The 24,805-nt window shown below is 38.2% G+C and overlaps 1 protein-coding gene across 1 annotated transcript in view; it reads left to right on the top strand.

Annotated features, from left to right (window-relative positions):
* Positions 1-24,805, top strand: part of TANC2 (tetratricopeptide repeat, ankyrin repeat and coiled-coil containing 2) — a 370,144-nt gene that overhangs the window by 271,615 nt on the left and 73,724 nt on the right. The window contains exons 10-13 of the mRNA XM_083378993.1: positions 1,911-2,044; positions 5,519-5,750; positions 5,856-6,022; positions 14,928-15,535. Of these exons, the coding sequence (XP_083235119.1) occupies positions 1,911-2,044; positions 5,519-5,750; positions 5,856-6,022; positions 14,928-15,535 (1,141 nt within the window). The remainder of the gene's footprint in view (positions 1-1,910; positions 2,045-5,518; positions 5,751-5,855; positions 6,023-14,927; positions 15,536-24,805) is intronic.

The following is a 24,805-nucleotide window of genomic DNA, read 5'->3' as shown; positions in this document are numbered from 1 at the left end:
TATTGCAATATGCTCTACATCAGACATGTCAAACACAAGGCCCGGGGGCCGGATGCGGCCCACAAAGTGGTTTCATGTGGCCCGCGAAGCCATCCTGGAAACAGTGAGGGAACGGCCCCCACTGCCTTGGCCCTGGCCCAGAGACCCTCCTTCTGCCAGAGACCCTCAGATCTGTCCCACTCCTGCCCAGGCCCCCATAGGCACCCTTGATGCGAACGATGTAGAGCTGGCCACGCCCACCCAGTAGGCCATACGCACTCTAGCCACGCCCACCCAGTAGGCCACGCCCACCCTGGCCATACCCACCCGGCCCCCTGAGGGCAACCGCAATGCTGATGCGGCCCTCAATGAAATTGAGTTTGACACCCCTGCTCTACATGGAGCTGACCTTCAAGAGTATCTGGAAATTACAGCTGATATAAAATGCAGCAGCACAAGCTGTTATGTATGTTTCTGATAGTAAACATATTATACCTCTACTATGCAAATTACATTAATTACCAATCTGTTTCTGGTTTGGTTCAAGGTGCTTTAAAGCTGTGCATGGCATAGGACAAGGTTATTTGAGGGACAGCTTCCTGATTTTATCTACCTGTCCCAATAAATCTAACAGAATGGGCATGTTACAGGTTCCATCATGTAAAAAGCTACATTTGGTGGGCCTAGGCAGACCTCTTTTCTGGAGATAGAAGTTTCCATAATGCAGGCATCACAGCAGAAGAGACCTGCCTCAACAGTTTTGAATTTTCAAGGTCCCTAAAGTCCTGGTTATGTCAGCAGGCTTGGGAATCCCAGGGAATGGGTTAGCTTGTGAGATGGCTTCTTTATTTTTAACACCCCTCTATTATTCTCTCTCTCTCTCTCTCTCTCTCTCTCTCTCTCTCTCTCTCTCTCTCTCTCTCTCTCTCTCTTTAGTTTTACTAGTATAGTTTTAATGATTGTTTTATATATTTATTGATTTATTGGACTCTTTGTACATTGTTCAGAATCACTTTGGACTAGAAGACCTCCGTCCCTTCCAACTTTATTATTATTATTATTATTTTTATTTTTATTATTATTATTATTATTATTATTATTATTATTATTATTATTATTATTATTATTATTATTATCCATGATATGGGCGGCCATATAAATTAGATGGATGGATGGATATCACTTTGGTTTATTTAATCTATAATTTTATAAAATAGTTTGGTTATATTTATAGAAAATTATGGACAACATTACCATTCAGATAATAAGAGAGAAGTATTATTTCATTTATAGCAGGCTGTGTCAGCATGGTAGTCTCTCATGATTTTATTATGTAATAGTGTTTTGATTTGGATCATCTATCTCCTATGTTGCTACATTTGCTTCTTGCTTTTGGATTGTATCAGGAGAATTTGTTTTTCTTTGTGTTACTTTAAATAGACTTTTATTTTGAAGTGCAATTTTAAGTCTATTAATATAATTTGTTTTTCACTTGCTATCTAAAATAAAAAATTACAAAATAGTTTTTTTTTTTAAAAAAAATAGTTCAGAGTAATTAAATGCTATATAACCTTTCAGAGACTTATCTTTTTAAATACGTTATGGAAGAAGAATCCAGAGCAAATTCTTTTTTCACAATTCAGAATTATAGAATAACAGTGTTGGAAGGGTCCTGGGTCTTTTAGTCAAAGCCACTGCTCAAGCAGGAGTAGGGGCCCCTGTACTATTCTGAACAAATGGCTGTCCAATCTCTTTTTTAAAACTCACACGATTCCTTATGCTAACTCATACTTTTATCCATATATGTTAAATAAGTTTGAGATTTTCTGCCCTACAATCCTTCATTGAATTTAGCCACAAGCATGCCATTCAGCCTGTATCCTTAAGAGACCAGATAAACTCTAGTCTGTTTCTGTTCATCTACATTGCAGATGTTGATGCAAATCGAGAACTTCCCCTTACCCAGCAGCCCTCTGCTCACCCCTCCATTACCAGTGGGAGTTGTCCTGGAACTCCAGAAATGCGCAGACGCCAAGAAGAAGCTATGCGAAGACTTGCTGCTCAGGTATAAAATGGTTATTCCATTAAATGTTTTCCTTTCATTCTGTATTCAAGAACCAAAATCTGAATCTGTCTTCATGGCACCAAATGGGATAAGGGAAGTTGCTAATATACTTTAAGCAATTATGCAAAAACAAAACAGATGACAAGGCCTTTGAAAGGATATATATTAATATATATATATATATACGTGGCCACCAGCAATAATCTTTTCACATGCATGGACACATGCACAATTTCTTCATGTTTATAAACTTTTCCTCTGTTAGATTCCTCACAGAAATGCACACATACTCATAGACTTACACAAAAATTCTTTTCCCCCATCTAAAGCCAGATATTGTTAAATATATATGTCATAATCCTTATAACTACTCAAAATGGTTCTTTAGTAGCAGGAAAGATATTAACCTATTATAAAGTTTTTTGCTGGAAGAAAGCTGGTATTCCCCACTCTCAGCAGAAGGAAAATTATCCCCGTGACTTAATCATTTTTGTCAATTTGTCTTCACTGCCTTTCTTCTAAAAAATCAGAGGTGGTGCTTTGCTCAGTTGTTTCATGCCAGTTAAAATCAGAGATCATTTCCCTAGATTACCTAAAAACCGAACCACTGCCTTTCAGAACCAAAATTGTATATTTATAGAAGAAAAGCTTAGCACTTTTCAGTCTGTATTCATTCAGAATGAAGAAGATCAGTAGGGTGCACTTTGAGTGTTTGGAGGCAGCCATCAGTGAACAAATGCTCAATTGCTCAAATGTTATCCTGAAAATAAAACCCACGCTGAAAATAAGCCCTAGACCTACCCCAAAAATAAGCCCGGGGCTGGGCATGGCCAGCACAAGGAGCAGCGAACACGGGGGGGCCAACAGTGTCCGGCTGCAGCCCACTGGCTTCATTGCGCAGTGCAGGTAAGTCCGAGCACGGAGGCAAAGGTGGGGAGGGGAGGCAGGCAATCCGGATGCGCCATACACTTTCTGCCCAGAGGGAGACTGGAAGCTTTGTTTGCTTGTGAATGGGGTAATTAGAAACCAAGCAATTTCCTCTGTCTCCAAGTGCTCCATTTGCAAGCAGACAAAGCTTCCAGTCTCTGTCATTTCTCCATCCAGGGGAAAAGTGTTTGGGTGCCTATGGGGCGCCTGGGGCAGCTCCACATGGCCTCCTGCTGCGAGCAGCTGCAGAAGTGGGCCAGCAGCCATGTGGGCTCCTGCTAGACGGAGCTGTTGGTGCCGCCGCCACTATGCAACTGTCATGGGAAAAATAACACATCCCCCCAAAATAAGACCTACTGCCTCTTTTGGAGGCAAAAAAATTATAAGATCAAGTCTTATTTTGGGGAAAATATTTTCAGGCACTACATGCACCATACTGCTTGAAGTCTTTCACCTTAATAATGGATCAATTAGAAAAAGTATTGGAGCTGTACTTTTTCTTACTTCAAAAAGAAACGGCTTTATCCAGACCTTGCAGTACTGAATTGACCCGAAAGAAATCCAATCCAAGAAGTTTTATCTCCTTCTATCTTTTCTAGAATATATGAGGCTGCATAGCCAGGTCTCTCTTTATCTTTGATTACAATTAACTATTTGTAAACGGATTTAGATAATGGGAGAGTCCAGCAAAGCCAGGAAAAAATAATTTCCAAGCAACAATCAGGAGCAGAAAACTTTCCCTATGACCTTTTAATAAGGAAGGGGGAAAGCTCTATTTTGCTTTTTCTTCTTCCATCATGGGAGGAAGGATTCCTGGCTGTTTTTTGCTAGATGAGAACCAGCCATCCCAATCTTAGGATAATTATTATTATTATTATTATTTATTAAATTTTTATACCGCACTTCTCCCGAAGGACTCAGGGCGGTGTACAGGGCAATAAATATCAAAAGTGTAAATACAAAAGTTAAAAAAGAAATTTAAAAAAAATTAAATAATTATGCCCAAGAATACAATACTAAAAATGTGTTAAGAACTTATTTAAATCCAACCCCAAACCCATCAGACCAGGCCAGATTGTTCAACTAGATAAGTTTTTAAATCACGCTGGAAGGAGCGCAGGTCGGGGGCCATCCAGAGCTCAACCGGAAGGCGGTTCCACAGGTCTGGCGCGCCCACAGAGAACGCCCTCCCTCTGGGGGCCACCAATCGACATTCTTTGATCGGAGGCACCCTGAGGAGGCCCTCTCTGTGGGAGCGCACTGGATGAAGGGAAGTTGATGCCAGCAGCATCAACTGAGTCATCTGAGAAAAATTAAAAACAAAGTGCAATTAGGATTCTGTTTTTAACTTTATTATGATTATTCTGAGCTGTTCTGGTATGCTTTAGATGCCCTTATTACTGTATATTCTATATGTGTTTGTGCAGTTGCCTTGCTGCTGACAGGGACCCAATTTCCTGTTTCCTTTCCCCACTGACCTTTTAATGATAATCTGTTTCCTATGTACATCACCCAGAGCCCTCTCTCATTGCCCAGAGCCCTTCTGTAAGGGTGATGGGTGGTTAAGAAGTATAAATTATAAACAAACAAACGTAATAGTTGCCTATAACTTATTATATTGTTACTTAACTTATTATATTGCTACTTTCATTCTGCTTGGGAAATTGCATAACATACCTTGCAGCTCTGACATTAGAGAAAAACAAGAGAAAGAAATGGGAGGGAAAAATCCCACAGATCATCTGCTTTCTCTCTTCAGAGTAAGGCATGAGAAAAGAATTAGTTCCTGAATGAAATGCGGTGGTGATTTCCTACAAATGTACACCCATATCCACCATGTCAGTGGGTGGTTGCAACAGTATGGATTGTAGGGAAAGGGATTGTGGATTATTAACAGCTCTCTGTAATTTAACCTGTCACAAATGTGTTCCCTAGTACCAAGCTATTTCTATATCAGATGACAAAAATGCTATTTGTGGAAAGGAAATATATTAAATTTATACAGCTGCAGTAAATCATAATTTGTAGGTTGTTTTAAAAATAAAACAAAATGTTATTAATATTTGAATGCAATAAAAGCAGAATAAGACAAATAGTTAATTTACTTTTTAAAATAATTCTTTTTTCCCTCTTATATATTAAAATTTGGTGACAGCCTTTTGAAGGACTCTTTAGGGGCAAATGCTTATTTATCTATTCTTTAGAGACAGAGGCAACAATGGCCCCAAGGAGCTTAATGTCTCCTGAAATGTTTGCACATTTTATTCATTTAGTTTTAGAAATGTAAAACAGAGCGTTGCAGTTTATTATACTATTTACCAAGTACTATTTCCAACAGATAAGTTAGCTTTATTAATGTTTGTGTTTTGACAATTGTAATTTTTATTTATTTTTATATTTCTTTATTTCCATTATTCCATCCACAGCAAAACTGATTCGGTTACTATATTGGGCAGACCTCTCTCCTATTAGATTGAATAAAACAAAATAATGTTTTTATTTAATATGTATGTGCTAAGAAGTTGATGTTTGCTTCCCTTTTTCTAGGTTGTTGCATATCATTATTGCCAAGCTGATAATGCCTACACCTGTCTGGTGCCAGAATTTGTACACAATGTAGCAGCCTTGCTCTGCCGTTCTCCCCAGTTTGTTGCATACAGAGAGCAACTGTTGCGTGAACCACATCTGCAAAGCATGCTTAGCTTGCGATCCTGTGTTCAAGATCCTCTTGCATCTTTCCGGAGGGGAGTCCTAGAACCCTTGGAAAGCCTTCATAAAGGTAGGAATTTAATTCCATAACTATAAATGATTACATAATTGCTTAAAACATATAATCTAATATAGTTTTGCATATATTTTTCTACCTCTCTCTCACAAACTGTAGAACGGAAGATCCCAAATGAAGATTTCATCATATTGATTGATGGCTTAAATGAAGCAGAATTTCACAAACCAGACTATGGGGATACAATTGTATCATTTCTCAGCAAAACCATTGGAAAATTTCCATCCTGGCTGAAGCTAATTGTAACAGTTAGAACAAGTCTACAGGTAGATATAAGCTATGCCATATATGATCATTAATGTGATGAGCATCTATTTGTGGAGGGGGAGAATTTATGCCCATTTCCATGGTAAGTATGTGCCTGGGTCAGGAGGTATGTAAAATATAAAAATAACATTATGATCCTTTATGTATACTATGTATATGGATCAATATAAAAGAGAAAAAAGTGATGAACTCTTTGCCAACCAGGTAACAAACATATGTAGGAAGCGTACCACAGTAGTAATGGGACTACTTCAACTATCCAGATATCAACTGGGAGACAAACTCTGCAGTGATTGGGAGATCAAACAGATTCCTAACCAACTTAGCCGACAACTTTGTCACTCAAAAGGTGGAGGAGGGAACTAGACGTAAAGCTGTCCTGGACTTAATCCTTACAAATAGAGAAGAAGTGATAGAGGGGATTGAAATTGCCAGAATCTTGGGTAAAAGTGACCATGTCATACTGGAATTTAATATAATGCAAACACTAGCAATAGAAAACAATCCAATCAGTGTCTTAAACTTCAAAAGAGCTGACTTTAACAAACTCAGAGAGAACCTAGAAAAAGATCCCATGGATGAAAATTCTAAAGGGGAAAACAACCCAAGAATTGTGGGAAAGCCTGAAAAATGCAATCATAAAACCCCAGAGCAGCATGACACCTTTGAGAAAGAAAAACAAGAAATTCAAGAAGAAACCAGCATGGCTGCACAAAGATCTCTGACAAACTGAAAAACAAAAAGACTAATACAAGAAATGGAAAAGGGACACATAACTAAGGCTGATTATCAGCAGACAGCCAGAACATGCAAAGATGAAATCAGGAAAGCAAAGGCTCAGAACAAACAAAGGACAATAAAAAAAGTTTATTCCAACATATTAACAAAAGAAAAAAGTCAAAGAAACTGTAGGCCCTCTAAAGAGAGAAGATGGCAAGGAAATAACAGGCAACAGGGAGAAAGCAGAGCTGCTTAACTCATACTTTGCATCAGTCTTCACGACAAAAAAAACTATAGCCCAACATACCAAAAAACCCACTGCAAAAGACATACTAGAAACAAAAATTAAAATAGGCAAGAAAATGGTAAGAGAACACCTATCAGACCTTGACAAATATAACTCACTGGGACCTGACATCCCAGAGTTCTGAAAGAGCTGGCAGATCTCAGAACCATTGCACCACATCTTTCATAAATCCTGGAGCACCAGGGAAGTACTTGAGGATTGGAAAAGGGTTGATGTGGATTCCATCAAGAAAGGGGGAAAAATGGACCCTGCAAACTACAGACCAATCAGTTTAACATCAATACCTGGGAAGATCCTAGAAAACATAATCAAAAAAGAGATCTGGGAACAACTAGAAGCATACAAAGTCATAACCAGTAGCCAGCACGGGTTTGTTAAAAACAGATCATGCCAAAACAATCTTATTTCATTCTTTGATAAAATGACTAAACTAGTAGACCAGTGAAATGCTGTGGACGTAGTATACTTAGATTTCAGTAAGACATTTGATAAAGTAGACCACAACCTACTTCTTGATAAGCTAGAAAAAGGTGAAATAAATAACATCACCACCAGATGGATCTGTACCTGGCTGACCGTACTCAGTGAGTAGTCCTCAATGGCACTATATCCACAGGGAGAGAAGTAAGCAGTGGGTTACTACAAGGTTCCATCTTAGGCCCAGTACTCTTCAACTTCTTCATAAATGACTTAGATGAGGGAATTGAAGGGGAACTCATCAAATTTGCAGATGACTCCAAACTGACAGGAGTAACCAATACCCCAGAAGACAAACACAGTATCCAAAAAGATCTAGACAAACTTGAACAATGGGCCCTATCCAACAAAATGACTTTCAGTGTGGAGAAAAGCAAAATTTTACTTTTAGGCAGGAAAAATCAAAGGTACAAGTACAGATTGGGCGAGACCTGGCTTAAAAACAGTAACTGTGAAAGGGACCTTGGAGTCCTAGTGGACAAACTTGACCATGAGCCAGCAGTGTGCAGCCGCCGCCAAAAAAGCTAATATAATCCTGGGTTGTATAAACAGAGGCATAGAATCAAGATCACGCGAAGTATTAGTACCACTTTACAAAACCCTAGTAAGACCACATCTGGAATACTGAAGCCAGTTTTGGTCACTATATCACAAAAAGATGTTGAGAATTTGGAAAAATTTCAGAGAAGAGCAACTAAGATGATCCAAGGCCTGGAGACTAAAACATACAAAGAACAACTGCAGGACTTGTGTTTGGCTAGTCTAAAGAAAAGAAGAAATAGGGGAGACACGATAGCAGTATTCTAGTATCTGAGGAATGCAGTCTACTTCAAAATGCAGTCCACTTCATATTCCTGTTCTTCATCAAAACTGTGAGTCTTGGAGATACAGACTAATAGTGATGGCTTGAAGGAGATATTGGAACAAGTATGAATTGATGGAACACAGGATAGATCTTGAGGATTGTCAGGACCTTTGAAGGAAAAACCATAGGGTTAATGATGGATTCACTGTGGGAAAATACCCATAATGCAATAATCAAATTGTCTATATACTTCCTTGATTTTATGACTGGTTCTGAAGAACACTGGCTCTTAGGCTCTCCAAGAAGCAGTCTGGTCTGGGGACTGGGGATTGTCAGATCATGTGCGGAAAGGACTTGGTTAGTATTCACAGTTTGTATCAAAGTGGTGCTCAAGATCTTTCACGAGAAGTTGGAATTGATTGATTGATCTTTTTTTCCAAAAAAACCTTCCTTTGTTTCCTTGCACATGGTGGGGGCAGACCACGAAGGAGAAGCGGCATGGGGCTCGGAGTCAGGTAAGGAAAGAAAGGCAATTTCTGCGGGGAGTAAGGATTTCTTTCCTTACCTGCTCCACTTGTTCCAAGGCCACTTTCTGCTCAGATGCGTTGCTCTTTTGCCAATGGCCCGACTGCCCACTTCAGCGCCCTCCCTCCCCGAGCCTCTGAGCTCCACCTGCTGCTTTGGTGGCTCTGTAGGCAGAGCTGCAAAGTTCTCTTCTCTGACAGAGAAGCTCTTCCTACAGAGTCACCAAAGCAGCAGGGGCCGGGCTGGGGAGGGCCCAAATTTGGACCTCCGAGGCTGTCCCAGAAATGGCAAGGGACCCCACTGTCCCAGCCCTGGGCGAGCTCCTGGGTGCCCTCCTGGGCGCCCTCCTGGTGCACGGACAGGAAATGGCGAGCACTCGGGAGCTGGGTGGTTTGCAGCAGCTGCTGCAGCTCATTTGCCTCACCCTGCCCTGCCCCACCCCTCCAAGCCTCACCCATCACACCCGGCCATTCCTCATCCAGTTCGGCTGCCCCGCATCTTTCCTCCCTTGGGCCTTGGTATTCTGTAGGCCTAGTGCCCCAGGGCATGCCCAGCCTGTGGGATGACAGGCATGGAGATGGGAGCGTGCAGTGGCACAAGCCGAGCATCAGTCGGCTCCCATTCTCCCTCTCCACCATTTGCCCTCTGTTGGAACTGCTGGTGGCCGGCAGCATGTGGTGGCTGGAGAGAGAAGGTGAGGAGGAGAAAGCAGGAAGGGTTTCTCTCTCTCTCTCTCTCTCTTTCTCTCTCTCTCTCTCTCTCTCTCTCTCTCTCTCTCTCTCTCTTTGTGTGTGTGTGTGTGTGAGAGAGAGAGACAGGAGGGGAGGAGGAAGCCAAGGTGTTACAAAAAAGGGGACCCCCTTCTCTTTTTTTAACCTCCTCCCACTCCATTCAGGTGCAGCTAGAGGAAAAGGGCGAGAAGAGGGAGTTTTTGTGTGAGAGGGAGAAAGAGAGATTGAGCCAGCAGGGAAGCGAAAGTGTGGGGAAGGGAAAATGTTGCAGAGTAAGCAAACTTACAAAAAGGGGATCTCTCTCTCTCTCTCACACACACACACACACTTCCCCCACCCGTTTCAATATCATCTCTTCCCCCACCAATATCTTTTTCCCCCGCCCCCTTCAATGTCATCTATTCCCCCAACCAAAATTTCTTCCACCATCCCCTTCAATATCATCTCTTGCTCCATCACTGGAGGCTTTAAGTAGATATCCCATTGTCTGGAATAGTATACGTTCCCTGCTTGAGCAGGGGCTTGGACTAAAGACCTCAAAGGTCTCTCCCAATGCTCTTTAAGAGAAGCGCTGCCAATCTCTCCCCCTCCCCTTGTCCCTTCCTGGGCACAGAGAGAGGGAGGGAAGAACGGAAAGAAGGTGGGGAGGTAAACAGGAAGAAAGAAAGGGAAGGAAAGAAGGAGATGGGAATGAAAAGGAGGGAGGCAGGGAAGGAAGGAAGGAAGGAAGGAAGGAAGGAAGGAAGGAAGGAAGGAAGGAAGGAAGGAAGGAAGGAAGGAAGGAAGGAGATTGGAATAAGAGGGAGGGAGGGAGGGAGGGTCTGAGGAAAGTCCTGCCTTAGCACTTGGCCACCAGCAGCCCTGTTGCCCTTTCGCCATCCCCTGGTGGTCTCCCATCCTATTGCTGAGGATGCTTTGGTTACAAAGCCAGGTCTCCTTGCATGGAGAGGGAGTGGACCTCCCTCTGACCCACGCACTTTGTCCTCCTGCACCCACCATGAGCAACCTGGCCAAGGAGAGCGAGCAAAGAAGCAGTAGCCTTGAGGAGGAGGTAAACGCAGCTGGGCACCTCCATGGGGAAGTGCGGCTAGTATAAGCATGGCTGTAGGTTCCTGGTGCCGTGGGAGCTCAAGGGCCAGGTTGGTCGCTTGACCTCCGCTGCCCAGGGCTTCAGGCAGTCCATGCCACCATCCAGGGGCCCCCTGTATGGCCTGACGCTCAGTGAGGCTCCTCCAGTGGATCATGCCTTGGCTCTTGCCCTGGTCCCATCCACCCCCCTCGGCAGGAGATCCTCAGATCTGCCCCAGTCTTGCCCATGCCTGCACAAGTGCCCCTGTCGCAAGTGACGTCGAGCTGGCCATACCCACCCAGTAGGCCACGCCTACCCAGTGGGCCACACCCATCCAGCACCCAATGATAAATAATTGGGGTTTGGGTTGCAGTTTGGGCACTCGGTCTCTAAAAGGTTTGCCATCACTGATATAGAGCAATTTGCAGTCTGTTACAAATGACAGCATGAATTACTATTGTGAGTTTCTCTTGCTCTTCATAGGCCTATAACCAAGCCAAGCATCAATTAAAGATCTGCCCACAGCCTTCCCCTGTACATTTAGCTCAAGACATTAATCTGCTTCTCTAGACATGTTACCCCTTCAATAAACAGTATCAACGCATATTGATGGACAGAGTATCTTGATGAACAAATTCTGGCTTGCCTGGATTCAACTTTAGCCTCTTTCTTCCCACACATACTATACTAGAGGGAAATTGACAACTGTGCATGAACAGTAGTTTATTTATTTATTTATTTGTTTGTTTATTTATTTGTTTGTTTCGATTTATATACCGCCCTTTTCCTGAGGGACTCAGGGCGGTTTACAGGGCAAATTAAAACAGTGCAATGTACAAATTAAAATAAAATTAAATTAATAGCCCCCAAAGAGTTTAAAATTTAAAATTTAAAACCTTAAAATCCCTCAGTCCAGGCTGGCTAACTCAAATAGCCAGGTTTTTAGGTCACGGCGAAACGAGCGAAGGTCGGGGGTGATCCGGAGTTCCACAGGCAGTTGATTCCATAGGGCAGGCGTGCCCACCGAGAACGCTCTCCCCCTGGGAATCGCCCGCCGGCACTCCCTGACCGGTGGGACCCTGAAGAGGCCGTCCCTGTGGGAGCGCACACGACGATGGGAAGTTGATGCTGGCAGCAGGTGCTCCCTAAGATAATCCGGACCCATGCCATTTAGGGCTTTATAGGTCATCACCAGCACCTTGAATCTCACCCGGAGGGCAACTCGAAGCCAATGCAGCTTGCGGAGAAGAGGCGTTACATGGGAGTATCGGGAGACCCCCATCACAACTCGTGCGGCTGCATTCTGCACCAGCTGAAGCCTCCGAGTGGTCCTCAAGGGCAGCCCCATGTAGAGAGCATTGCAGTAGTCTGTCTGGGAGGTCACAAGTTTACTGTGTGCATACATTTACATATCTCACTTAGAATATAGAGATTTGGGAGTTAGATCCTAAAGATTGACATTAACACTTAATAGTTCATATTTAAAAAATGAAAATGTGAAAGATATATCTTGTTTCTTTTTTTATTCACCCATATACCTCTGTCTTTTCCATGTCTGTCAACTTGAGACACATGTATATTTAGAAGAAAGGGTTGTTGAGATGAATGGGTTACACTTCCAGTTACATATGTACACAGTACTTAGAAAGTCTTATGTGCATAAATAAGTATGTATAGATTTGCAACTGAACTTTTTGTTTCATAGCCTCCTGGTAGCTGAGTAGCCCTTAATTTTACAAACCTTCCCAAAATGAATTTTCTTAAAATAAGTCCCCAGCATTCAATAAACTGGATAACAGTACACTGCCCAGTTGCGCCATGTTGTTAATCCTCTTCTAAGGCTGCACTGCAATCTGAAACTGACAGTTACTTTATTATTATTATTTTATTAATATTAATAATGTATAACATATTGATAGAGTTCACTTAAGCATTTTTTAAAGGCCTACCAAATAACAAATCATAACCCTCAATATTCAATAATCTCCCTTGTGTTAAATTAAACCAATCACTAATTGATGATAAAGCAGCAGCCTCATAGTATAATTTGAAATTGGGCATTTTAAGACCACCTCTTTCACGTACATCTTGCATTATCTTAAATTTAACTCTTGGTCTTTTCCCTGCCCAAACAAATTTATTAATACCTTTCTGCTATTCCTCCAAATTTGAATCTTTTTTAAGTATAGGTATCATTTGAAACAAAAATAAAAATTTTGGCAAAACATTCATTTTTACTGCTGCAATTCTTCCCAATAAGGATAAATGTAGTTTTTTCCAACTATCTAACTCTTTTTGTATTTTTAACCATAACAATTCATAATTATTTTTGTATAATTTTACATTTGAAGCTGAAAGATATACCCCCAAATATTTAATCTTTTTAACCATTTCAAATCCCGTTAGCTCTTCTAAAACAACCTTTTGTTCTATGGTCATATTTTTAGACAATATTTTATTTTTTTGCATATTTATCTTAAATCCAGAACCTTTTCCATATGACATTATTATATCCAGTGCTTTTTTTGAAAAAGAAAAAGGTGCTGGAACTCACACATGTCGTACAACCCGCCTTGCCTACCCTACAAGGTTCCATCCAAAAAAGGTGCCAGAACTCCGTTCTGAGCATTCTATGAGAAAAAAAGCCCTGATTATCTCCATCAATTCTACAACTGAGTAAGTCGGTTGACTTAATGTAATAACCAAGTCATCCGCAAACGCTCTCAATCTATAATCTTGATCTCTTATTTTAATTCCCTTAATTTTATTTGAGTCTCGTATCTTAATCAATAATATTTCCAATGTTAAAACAAACAGCAAAGGTGACAACGGACACCCCTGTCGAAAGTCCCCAACACTTTTGAATGGCCTTTTTCTGACAATCCTCTCCAGGCTGCGGTCATCCCTGCTGCTTGTGCACCTTTTTCTTCCACACTTTTCCCTTCCACATAACTTTCTATTAATGTGCTTTGATACAGCACTTTGGGAATATCCAACTTCTTTTACAATTACCTTTTGAGGCTTTCCCTCCTTATGGAGGGTGTCAATGATGGTTTTCTGCACAACTGTCAGGTCAGCAGTCTTCCCCATGATTGTGATTCCTACTGAACCAGACTGAGAGACCATTTAAAGGCTCAGGAACCCTTTGCAGGTGTTATGGCTTAATTAGCTGATTAGAGTGGGACACTTTGAGCCTAGATTTGCTCAGTTAGTGGTCAAAAAATAAAGACTGGCTCAAAGGCACAAAAACCCAACTAACAAATAAAATCTTATTGTCCTAGCTCAGAAGACACAGAAAAGACCCCACAGATTATCAAATTGAAGAAACTCACTTCTCAGGATCTGTAAGATTTCCTTTAAGATTGATTTTTAAAGTAGCAAGGAACTGAAAAGACATAAGTTATAATTTTTTATTAACTGGTATGAATTTTTAACTCACTTTAATTAATCTCTAGTGTCTTGTCTTCACTATATAAATCATAATTGAATTCTTATTAAATCAAACCTGGCAAAAGCATTCATGTAATAACACTGAAATAACACAGCATCTTTAAATCTATGAGAGAAAATATGCTTTAGAAAAGGATGTTAACTTTTACTGAATTTCCTGGATATTTTTCTGGGGCAAATGGAGAGTTGTGGGAAGATTCCTGACTGCAAAATGTTCAGAAATTTTGCATCTCTGGTTTTGACTATTTTCAAATGTTTCAAATCAGGCATATAAAGAACCACACTAAATATATGAACCAGTGTCTAATTAAAAATGTATGAGTGAGAATTTAGCATGCACTTTTCATTCATTCTTATCAGTGAATTCTGGACCAGGGCCATTATCTATAAAATGCCATGCTTTGTAGAAAATGTGAACTTGTAGGAAGTGTTCATATTATCATCACCTTATTCCTTCAAATGGATTTTAGAATTTTTAAAATGTTATTTTCACATATCCTTGGGCATTTAAAAAGTCTATATGAATAAAAATTGTACTTTTTCCTGTTCCCTTGTTCACCCCTTGTTCTGTTTCATATCTTTTAGATTGTAAGCCTAACAGCAGGGACTCTGTACTATTTTCAATGCAAAAGCATAATAATGTTTTAAACAAAGAAAGCAGCAGTGATTTAGTCCAAGCATAAGAAATCCAGTACTTACGGTTTGTGATGCTACTTGGGAGGTAAAAGATTGCTAGTTTTCATACCGTGATATTGTATGTAAACTTTCTTCAGGTTATCTGGTATTCATTTTTCTTCTTCTCTCTCTCTCTCTCCTTTAGGAAATAATAAAGTTATTGCCCTTCCATAGGATATTCCTGGATAGACTGGAAGAAAATGAAGCTATAGACCAAGATCTCCAAGCCTATATACTACACCGAATACAGAGCAGCTCGGAAATACAAAATAACATCTCTCTTAATGGCAAAATGGACAATACAACCTTTGGCAAACTCAGTTCTCATCTCAAAACCCTGAGTCAAGGATCATACCTATACCTTAAGCTCACATTTGATCTAATTGAGAAGGGCTATTTGGTATTAAAAAGCTCCAGTTATAAGGTAGTGCCTGTCTCCCTTTCAGAAGTATATCTACTGCAGTGCAATATGAAGTTCCCAACACAGTCTTCCTTTGACCGGGTAATGCCTCTTTTGAATGTGGCAGTGGCATCTCTACATCCTTTGACAGATGAGCATATTTTTCAGGCTATCAATGCTGGGAGTGTTGAAGGTACTTTAGAATGGGAGGACTTTCAGCAAAGAATGGAAAACCTTTCTATGTTTCTTATCAGACGCAGAGATATGACCCGAATGTTTGTACATCCTTCATTTCGAGAATGGTTGATTTGGAGGGAAGAAGGAGAAAAGATCAAGTTTCTTTGTGATCCTAGGTAAGTAATTAATCCAATTCTGCAATGAAAGAAAGCACCTTAAAAAAAGAATGCAGTTCTGAACTGCAATTTATAAAAATACACTCATTGAAAGCTAATATTTTCTAAAATATATCAAATAAAATCGACTTTGGAAAGGGAAATTTGTCTCCCTGATTCCAATTTATCATAACATGCTATTAGGTTCCAAACAGTTTTGAGTCTTTTATTGGATGGTTTTGGGGCCAATATGGCAAGATTTGCTCAGTGTAAAATAATTCTGAAAGACAGACTTGATTCCCTTACAAAGCATAGGTTTATTTGAAAAAGAAGAGTTGAAAAATAGGCTGTGATGACATCTCTTTACTTCTGAGATTACAAGGGGTTTTTCTTTGGACTTTTGGAAAAAGACATCAAAGCCAAACTACATGTATCATTTTGTTTATATGTGGATCTCCTCAATCAAATTTAAAGATGGCTTTTTTTAAAAAAATGCTATTTTACAAAAGAAATACAGGAAAAAAGTAATTTACAAAAATAGTAATAGCCAATAAATTAATTATGAAATTTTGTTACCTTATATACAGATGATAAAGTAAATGATAGTGTTGACAATCTGGTAGGAAAACTCCATCATCTATAGGTAGTCTCAACTTTACCATGAAATCCTTGGTTGCCTATCTTATCATGTGAGACTACCAATCTGAATAAAATAAAATAAAATAGCTATTTAGAATTAATATTGGGATGTGTGTGTGTGTGTGTGTGTTGTGTGTTGTGTGTAAAACAAAATATTAAACATACACATAACATGTCCCCCATGATTGAATACTAATAAATAAATTTCAGCAATAATAATTCCCCATTCTTGCAAAACAACTCTTGTTAAATCAGTACATAACACTAAAAATATCACAGATATGAAAATAGGAATAGCACTTAGACTTATATACCACTTCACAGTGCTTTACAGCCCTCTCCAAGTGGTTTACAGAGTCAGCATATTGCCCCCAACAATCTGGAGCCTCATTTTACCAATCTTGGAAAGATGGAAGGCTGAGTCAACCTTGAGCCAGTGAAAATCGAACTGCCGGCAGCCAGCAGTCAACAGAAGTAACCTGCAGTACTACTTTCTAACCACTACGTCACCATGGCTTCTATTATCAGTCAAGCAATTTGACATACCACCTATCTGCTGTAAAAAGAAAAAGAAAAACAGGTACAGGTAGTCCTCGATGTATGACCACAATTGAGCCACAAATTTATGTTGCTAAGTGAGAAATTTGTTAAATGAGTTTTGTTCCATTTTATGACCTTTCTTGCCACATTTGTTAAGTGAATCACTGCAATTGGTAAATTAGTAACACTTTGTTAAATGAATTTGGCTTTCCCATTGACTTCGTTTGTCAGAGGGTCACAAAAGGTGATCACATGGCCCCAGGACACTGCAACCATCTGTCGTGGAAAAACACAATGAAAAAGACAAGAGACAGCAACACAAAACAATAATTCTTACTTTAAGATCCAGAGGTTTATTTTGCTAATAAATTGGAACATAGCAAGCATAACAACACATCATCACATACATTAATAACAATGAGGATCATACGGCAATAGCAATGAGGACCATATGGTGTAGCAGAATCCAAAACGACAGCTATAGGCCAATGGCAAATCAATCAGGTCCAGTCCCAACCTTTTATACCCTTTCTTGTTCTAAGACTACAGTCAGATGGCCCGCTGACTTTTGCTGACTTCTGCTGACCTCTGCTGACCTTCTGCTAAACATAACTTTCCACATATACCCGTGTACATTGCAACCCACATCCTTCAGCTACTTTCAGTTCCCCTTTTTCCCACAGTTACAATACTCATGTTCCAAATAAACATAGAACTATCTACTTCAGAATTTCATATTGTTCAAAGCTCAGCAGATTACAAATACTACGTTTGTATTGTGAAATAGTATAAAATTTCAAGTCAAAGCTTTGTTTTAATTCATTACTGTGGGGCCTATCTCAGGTTTCCTCCAGCCTCATCTTGTTATATGAGGAGGGGACTATATTTTCATCTCCCACACATCATAAATATGAACATGTTGTCAAACAACTGCGTGTAAATCACATGACCATGGGGATGCTGCAATGGCCATACATGTGAAAAATGATCATAAGTCATTTTTTTCAGTGCCGTTGTAACTTCAAATGGTCACTGAATGAACTGTTGTAAGTCAAGGACTACCTGTAATCCCAACAACAAACTTAAGCTTCAAAGTCCTCTGATAAAAATCTGTTATTGTATTTAACTCAGAAAATCCACTAACATATCTTCATTGAGAATATCTCAGCAGCACTTGTTCAGTAAATTTTCGTGCAAATTGAAACACAATATCTCTTAACAGTTGTCTTCTGGTTGCATCTTCACTCATCCATCCTATCATCTCTGTTGTAATTGAACTTTTTGAATTAATACTCCCTTTAGCCTCCCAGTTGTATGTCTGATTTAATTGCTGTGGCCTGAATCTTGAGTATCTACTTTAGACAGATTTAAAACTTTTGCTGATTTATCAAACTGTTTATCTAATTTTTCATTTAGAAGTTGTAAGTTAAAAAGAATGGGTTTTTTTTAAAAAAAATTGGAATCTCTGAGGAGGAGGAAGCAGTAGAAAGCAGACCCCTCCCTAAACCTTGCAGTGCTTATATAGTAGTTTCTCTAGTGAGTGCATTAGTCTTATATTAGACTGTAAATGCATTAGATGAAGAACAGTAAACATACCATTTTGTTCAGCTACCTGTGTCATCCTGGTTCCTTGCATCTGATCTATATTTTAGGTATTTTTCCAGTGACAAATACCAATGATAAATCATTTTATTAAAAAATCTCTTTAGAATTAAAACACAATGTGAATTTCAATTCTCATATTATCCCATTGTTCCATTTGTATATTGTACCCAAAGATTTTTGGCCCATTTTACCATATATTATTTCACTTGTTCATATTCTATTTCAATTCCCAGTAAACATTTATACATTTTAGCAATAACATGTAAATAATTTTGTTTCAAATACTATCTTACCATATTCAAAAGCAAAAAATCATTTTATTTTATGTTAATTTTTCTAATAATTGTACATAGGAAAATTATTGACATATGAACTCTTCTGATATCAAATCCTCTCGATTTCATGTCATGTCCTTGGAAGAATTCTAATAAATCACCAGTTATGCTTAGTTATCATTTCTCTTTTATAAAATGCTTTTTATGGTGAGAGTCATAAAGGTACTTTTGGAAGCAACTTAAATTTATATCTGTTCCACATAGTGGAGATGGCACATCTAACAACATGATTTTTAAAATTATGCTAACCTTAATTTTGTAATACCATAAATAGCCATGCCACCCAATAACCTTATATCTCTCAGTGTCATATACTCTTTCATCCAAATTAAACAATAACCTGCAAAGTACAATTTCAAATCAGCTAAGGCCTAAGCTGCCTCTTTCTCTAGCACCTTGGAACACTGTGTATTTAACTCATAGTTTTTTACTTGGCACATAAATTTAAATATGTCTTTCTTACATTGTTTACCTTAATTGTCAAAACTGGTATTGTCTGAAACAAAAATAAAATTCTAGGTAAAACTTTTATTTTAATCACAAAAATTCTTTCCAACAACGATAATTGTAATTTTTCCCCATCTTGACAAATCTCTTTTAATTTCCTTTTAGTTGTTTGAAACTACATACAGCTCATATTTGTCAAATTAACACCCAGGTATCTCTCTTTTTTAAAATTTTTGCATCCATTATCCTCCCAACTTGCCTTATATCCCTATTCAAAACCTCAAAAAAAAAATAAAGGTGGGGGAGATAATGTTCATTTTTATCTCACAAAGTTTAGTTAAATCCCTATTAACTATAATTTATGCTCTCTGTATATACATCATTTTTACTTTTTTATAAAATTCTTTCCAAAGTTCATATCTTCTAAAAAAAAATTAAAATGTCATTTGAAGATCAATTTAAATTGCTAAAGACTTTGCATCTAAAAAAATTAATGCTTGTTTTTTGTTAACCTGTTCCAAATATTCTACAATGCCCTATATCATTCTGACATGATCTTTTAATTGCCTTTAATATAAAGGTTCATAAATAAGGTAAAATTATTTTCGTTCTATCTGCTAAAGTTATAGTAAATATCGTATAACCATTGATCATTAACGATATTGATCTGTGGTTTAATGTAAAGTTAAATCTTGTTCCTCTTTAGGTATTAATGCTATGTAAACCTGTTTCCTATACTCTACCACAGAGGTCCTCAAACTTGGCCCTTTTATGATTTGTGGACTTCAACTCCCAGAATTCCTCAGCCAGGCACAGTGAACACGTTGAAATACACAAGTCATAAAAGGGCCAAGTTTGAAGACCCCTGCTCTAGCATGTTAAGATAGAATTCATTTTATTTTGGATTCTAAAAGTTTATCTTTAAAGTATTTGTAATAAGAACCTGGTAATCCATCTGGTCCTGATATTTTTCCCGATTTATTCTTTTTTATAGCTGAAGAAACTTCACCTAATCTATATTTGGTTTTCTGTAGTTCTTGGTAATTTTCATTTTTTAAAATAATCATCTATCATTTCCAAGGGCATGTTACCTCCTTTGTACAAGTTAGAATTGTACTGATGAAAAGGTTTTGTATAACCCTATTGCCTGCTAATACAGAACCCTGCTACATGTTTCAAAATCATCATCTTTTTCTAATGAATTTTTATTGATTTTCTAATATTACATTTAGATATTTGAAAAGCAACATGGCGGCTGAGTACAGTAATTCTATTACACATAGATATCATTAGTAGAGATCTCAGACTATTACAATCACCATTCCCCTCTTTCTCCCTTAATATCTACTGTCTCATATTTTAACTAATTCAATTCTTGTTCTATCAATCAAATAGAAAGTAACTTTCTAACATTTATCAATAATTTTTAGTTTATATATATCTTAGTAGTTTTAACTTTCAATCTTTTAGACAATCAATGACCTGATCAATTTTTCTCAGTTTTAATTTTCCATTAATATTTAAATTTAACATTTAATAATTATCATTTCCACACTTTACATGACCCCAATTCCTTTATCACAATTGCTCCCAAAGTCTAATGTTCAGGATACGCATCTTATCTATATAAATTCTCACCATCTACATCAACAAGTTAATAATGCAATAATAGTATTCTTATTTTCTAACAATTCTCAAATATCTTAAAATCTTAAATTTCTTTTATTTCCACATTTAATACTTCCTCTCTCTTCCTCTTTATATCTACTATCTCATATTTAAAACTAATAATTTTTTTCCTTACTGCTACAAAAAAACACATTTATTACTTTCATCAATAAAGTTTTTACTTAGATATATCTTAATCATCTTTACACAATCTTTATGCAGAAATCAATATTCCAATTAACCTATTAGTATTTTAACTTCTGAGTTTTACCTAACCAAAATTTCCTTTGTCTCAACTCATAACAATATCTTATATTCAACATACATGTCTTATCCATTTAAGTATACTCTATTTTAGAACATAAAGATATTTATTGCTTTTGTCAATAAAATTTTAGCTTATATGTGTCTTAATCACCTTTACAATCCTTTATGCACAAATCAATATTCAAATTTAATTGTTAGTATTTTATACTTCTAAGTTTTACTTGGTCAAAGTTTTCTTTATCTCAACTCATAACAATATCTTATATTCAAAGCACACATCTTGTCTGCTTAAGTATATTCTATTTTAAGTTCTAATAATACCCATCTTATCTATTTAAGTATATTCTATTTTAAATTTCATCTAAAAATCAAAACCCCATTATTTTTCAGTCTTATTCTAGATTTCTTTCTTTGCCAAATCATCTTCCATGTCCTTGCTTTTGGGTCATCAAGCAGATCCCCTTGGATTGTTGTATCTGTTATTTGGGGTTGAAATGACCATCCAGTCACCATTTTTTTATGAGGAGTAGCAGATTCAGCAAGTCTTCTTGTTTTTCCACTTCGACGTATTTGTCCTGAACTGTTTATCTTCTCTTCCATCTGTTTTCCTTTTAAGATCCTCAGGCTCCTGTTTTAGATAGGAAGTCTTTACCTCTTTCCCTTTTGTCAATTTCTTTTCTGTATTTTCCATTGTCTGTGTCTGTTGAGTAGTTGAGTCTTCTGTCATATTTAATTGTTCCACGTTTTCTGTAGTATCCTGCATAGATGATTCTTCAGTTATAGTCATAATTTCCTTTTGCATATCCGGGATGTCTTCTTGTTTTTTTTCTGTAGCTTCTTATTGCCTCACCACCTGTAATTAAGGTTTGAAGAATCTCTTTCAATATACAAAGGGTTTGGTCCTGCTTTTCTTCCATAAGGAAGATCCATTTCTGATCTTCTTTCATAATAGTCTGTTTAAACTAAAAGACTTTACATTCAAGAAATCCACTAAGCAAAAAGCACAGCTGAGCCTCTCAAGGTTATTTGTATCTTATCTATTTTGTGGGCTGTCGGCCAAGTCTCTTTTTCACAATAACTGATTGCAATATCCAGTTTAGCCACAAGGTACTTGTGAGACCACCTGCTGCCAATGTCAACCTCCCATCGCCTGGTTCGCTCCCACAGAGTCGGCCTCCTCAGGTGCCGTCGGCCAGGCAATGCCGGCTGGTGACCTCCAGGGGGAGAGCCTTCTCTGTGGGCGCACTGACCCTCTGGAACAAACTGCCCCTGGAGCTGCGGATGGCCCCTGACCTTCGGTCCTTCCGCCATGACCTAAAGACCTGGTTATTCCAACAAGCAGGCCTGGACTGATCATGGTTTTTAAATTTGGTTTTTTATTGGTTTTAAATTGTTCTTATTTCTTATATTGTTTAATCCTCTTTTAATTTTTGTATTTATATCTTTTAACTTTTTACTGTTGTGAGCCGCCCTGAGTCCTCAGGGAGAAGGGCGGCATATAAATTTAATAAACCTTAAACCTTAAGATGTCTCTCCAAATTTATTTAGAACTTTTAAGTTTTTTCTTCTGTTTTAAAAGAAAAATCCCAGATCTTCAATAAAAATAGGGAATAAAAATTGGGGGGGAAATAGAAAATAGAGAATACAGAGTATTTTAATCCACAAATTCTAGGAAATACATTCCCAATTAGGATCCAGTTAATTTTTTCAATGTTTTAAACTCCCCTGGATAGTCGGTCGCCACTATGTCTGGAGGGAGGGCTAAATCCCCCTTCCCTCTCCACAGGGGGGAAAGTAGTTTAGCAGCTTATGCTGGTACAGAGAGAAATTAGTATTTAAGAGAGGTAGATCTCACCCAGTCTCTTCCACGCTGCTTTGAAGTTGCCAGATGATGAGTGTGACTTCAGCTGTCTGCAGCTTAGTGATGAGCCATGTCTCTATGGCCAGTCTTTCGTCCGCCGGTTTGGACGGAATCGCTGGCTTTAGCAAGAGAGCTACCGCTCTTCCGCGATCCAGTAAGGGCCCCTACTTGCTGGTTGCCTCTACGGGGCGACTTTCGTCCCTTTTCAGGGTCCCCCAGGGATCTGAAACTGGACATGGGAGATTTATTTATTTATTTATTTATTGATGGGATTTATATCCCGCCCTATCTCCTGAAGGACTCAGGGCGGCTCACAATAAAACATATAATAAGTACATAAATCAAGATAAAATGAAAATTGAGAACATCAGTGCAATAAAAAATTAGAGAATTTTAAAATGAATTAAAAATACTAAATATAAATTAATTAAAATGCCTGTCAGTCTAGGTCAGCTTGGTGGAACAGGTGTGTTTTGAGGCCGCGGCGAAAGGATTGGAGGTTTTGGGCTATCCGAAGCTCAGGGGGGAGCTGATTCCATAGGGTTGGTGCTCCCACAGAGAAGGCCCTCCCCCTGGGGGTCGCCAGCCGACATTGCCTAGCTGACGGTACCCTGAGGAGGCCTTCTCTGTGTGAGCGTACTGGACGATGGGAATTTGTTCCCGGCAGCAGATGGTCCTGCAAGTATCCCGGACCTAAGCCATGTAGGGCTTTAAAGGTAAGTACCAGCACCTTAAATCAAGATGGAGCTTGCTTCCCAGGCATCCATAGTAGCTGTGCGGCAAATCGGAAGTCCATCTTCTTTTCTTTCTCTTAATTTATGCACTAACGCTGCCTTTGCAGTTTACTCATGAGGGGAGCTGTCTGGAGATTAAATGAGTCTATTTCATACTTCCTCCTTCATCTGGAGGAAGATTTCAGGCATCTACCACTAGTCATCAGCCATACCCAAGCTATGACACTGTTTCTGCACCTCAAACACAATTAGATTGCCATAAATTATCACTAGAAGTCCATTTCCAGAAAATTAATCATTGAAGAGATGTTTAAAAGATTTTTTAAAAAACATCATTAACTAACTCACATTCTTTAAGATGAACTGTTAATATAATTAAAACATTATATAAAATCAACACAGTAAGATTAATTTGTGTATCTGAACAAACAAATTAAAAAGACATTTTTAAAAGGATCTGATCTAAAAAATAGTTCCTGGAGCTTGGATATAAAAGTATAGTATCTTTTTAAACCAGGTTGTACCCCCAATTATCATTCCAGTAAAATTCTTGCAGGTAATTTTGCATAATTGTCCAAATTTGATTATAAATACATTTTTGGAGGAGTATATCCAATTGAAAGTTCATAACAAGATTTATGTCTCCATCAAGAATTAATTATCCCGAAAATAGTAAATAATTTTGAAAATTATTTATAAATGGCTTCCAGATTATCTTTTGTGGAGCCATTTAAGTTTACTTCAGCAACTTGAAAAATAGGTATCTTTAAACAACAAGTATCATTCATTATCTAAAAATTATAACATATTTTTGCCATTTTTCCATTCACTCATAAAAGAAAGTTTATTTTAACATTAAGCCCAGAGTAATGTTTTTGTGAGATGAATGGCAATATTAATATTATATAAGTATAGAAACACAAATACATACATAAATATTCCAGTGGTTTAAGTTGTGTCTTAGCCCCAGTACTCTTCAATATCTTCATAAGTGACTTAGATGAGGGAATAGAAGGGGATCTCATCAAATTTGCAGATGACACCAGGGTGGCAGGAATAGCCAACACCCCAGAAGACAAGCTCAGGATCCAAAAATATCTTGACAGACTTGAACAATGGGCCCTATTCAATGAAATGATATTTAATGTGCAGAAAAGCAAGGTTTGCACCTGGGCAGGAAAACCCAAAGATACAA

The sequence above is a fragment of the Vipera ursinii genome (genome assembly GCF_947247035.1).
Source record: "Vipera ursinii genome assembly, chromosome: Z".
Lineage (NCBI taxonomy): Eukaryota > Metazoa > Chordata > Lepidosauria > Squamata > Viperidae > Vipera > Vipera ursinii.
This window is presented reverse-complemented; position numbering and strand designations above follow the sequence as displayed.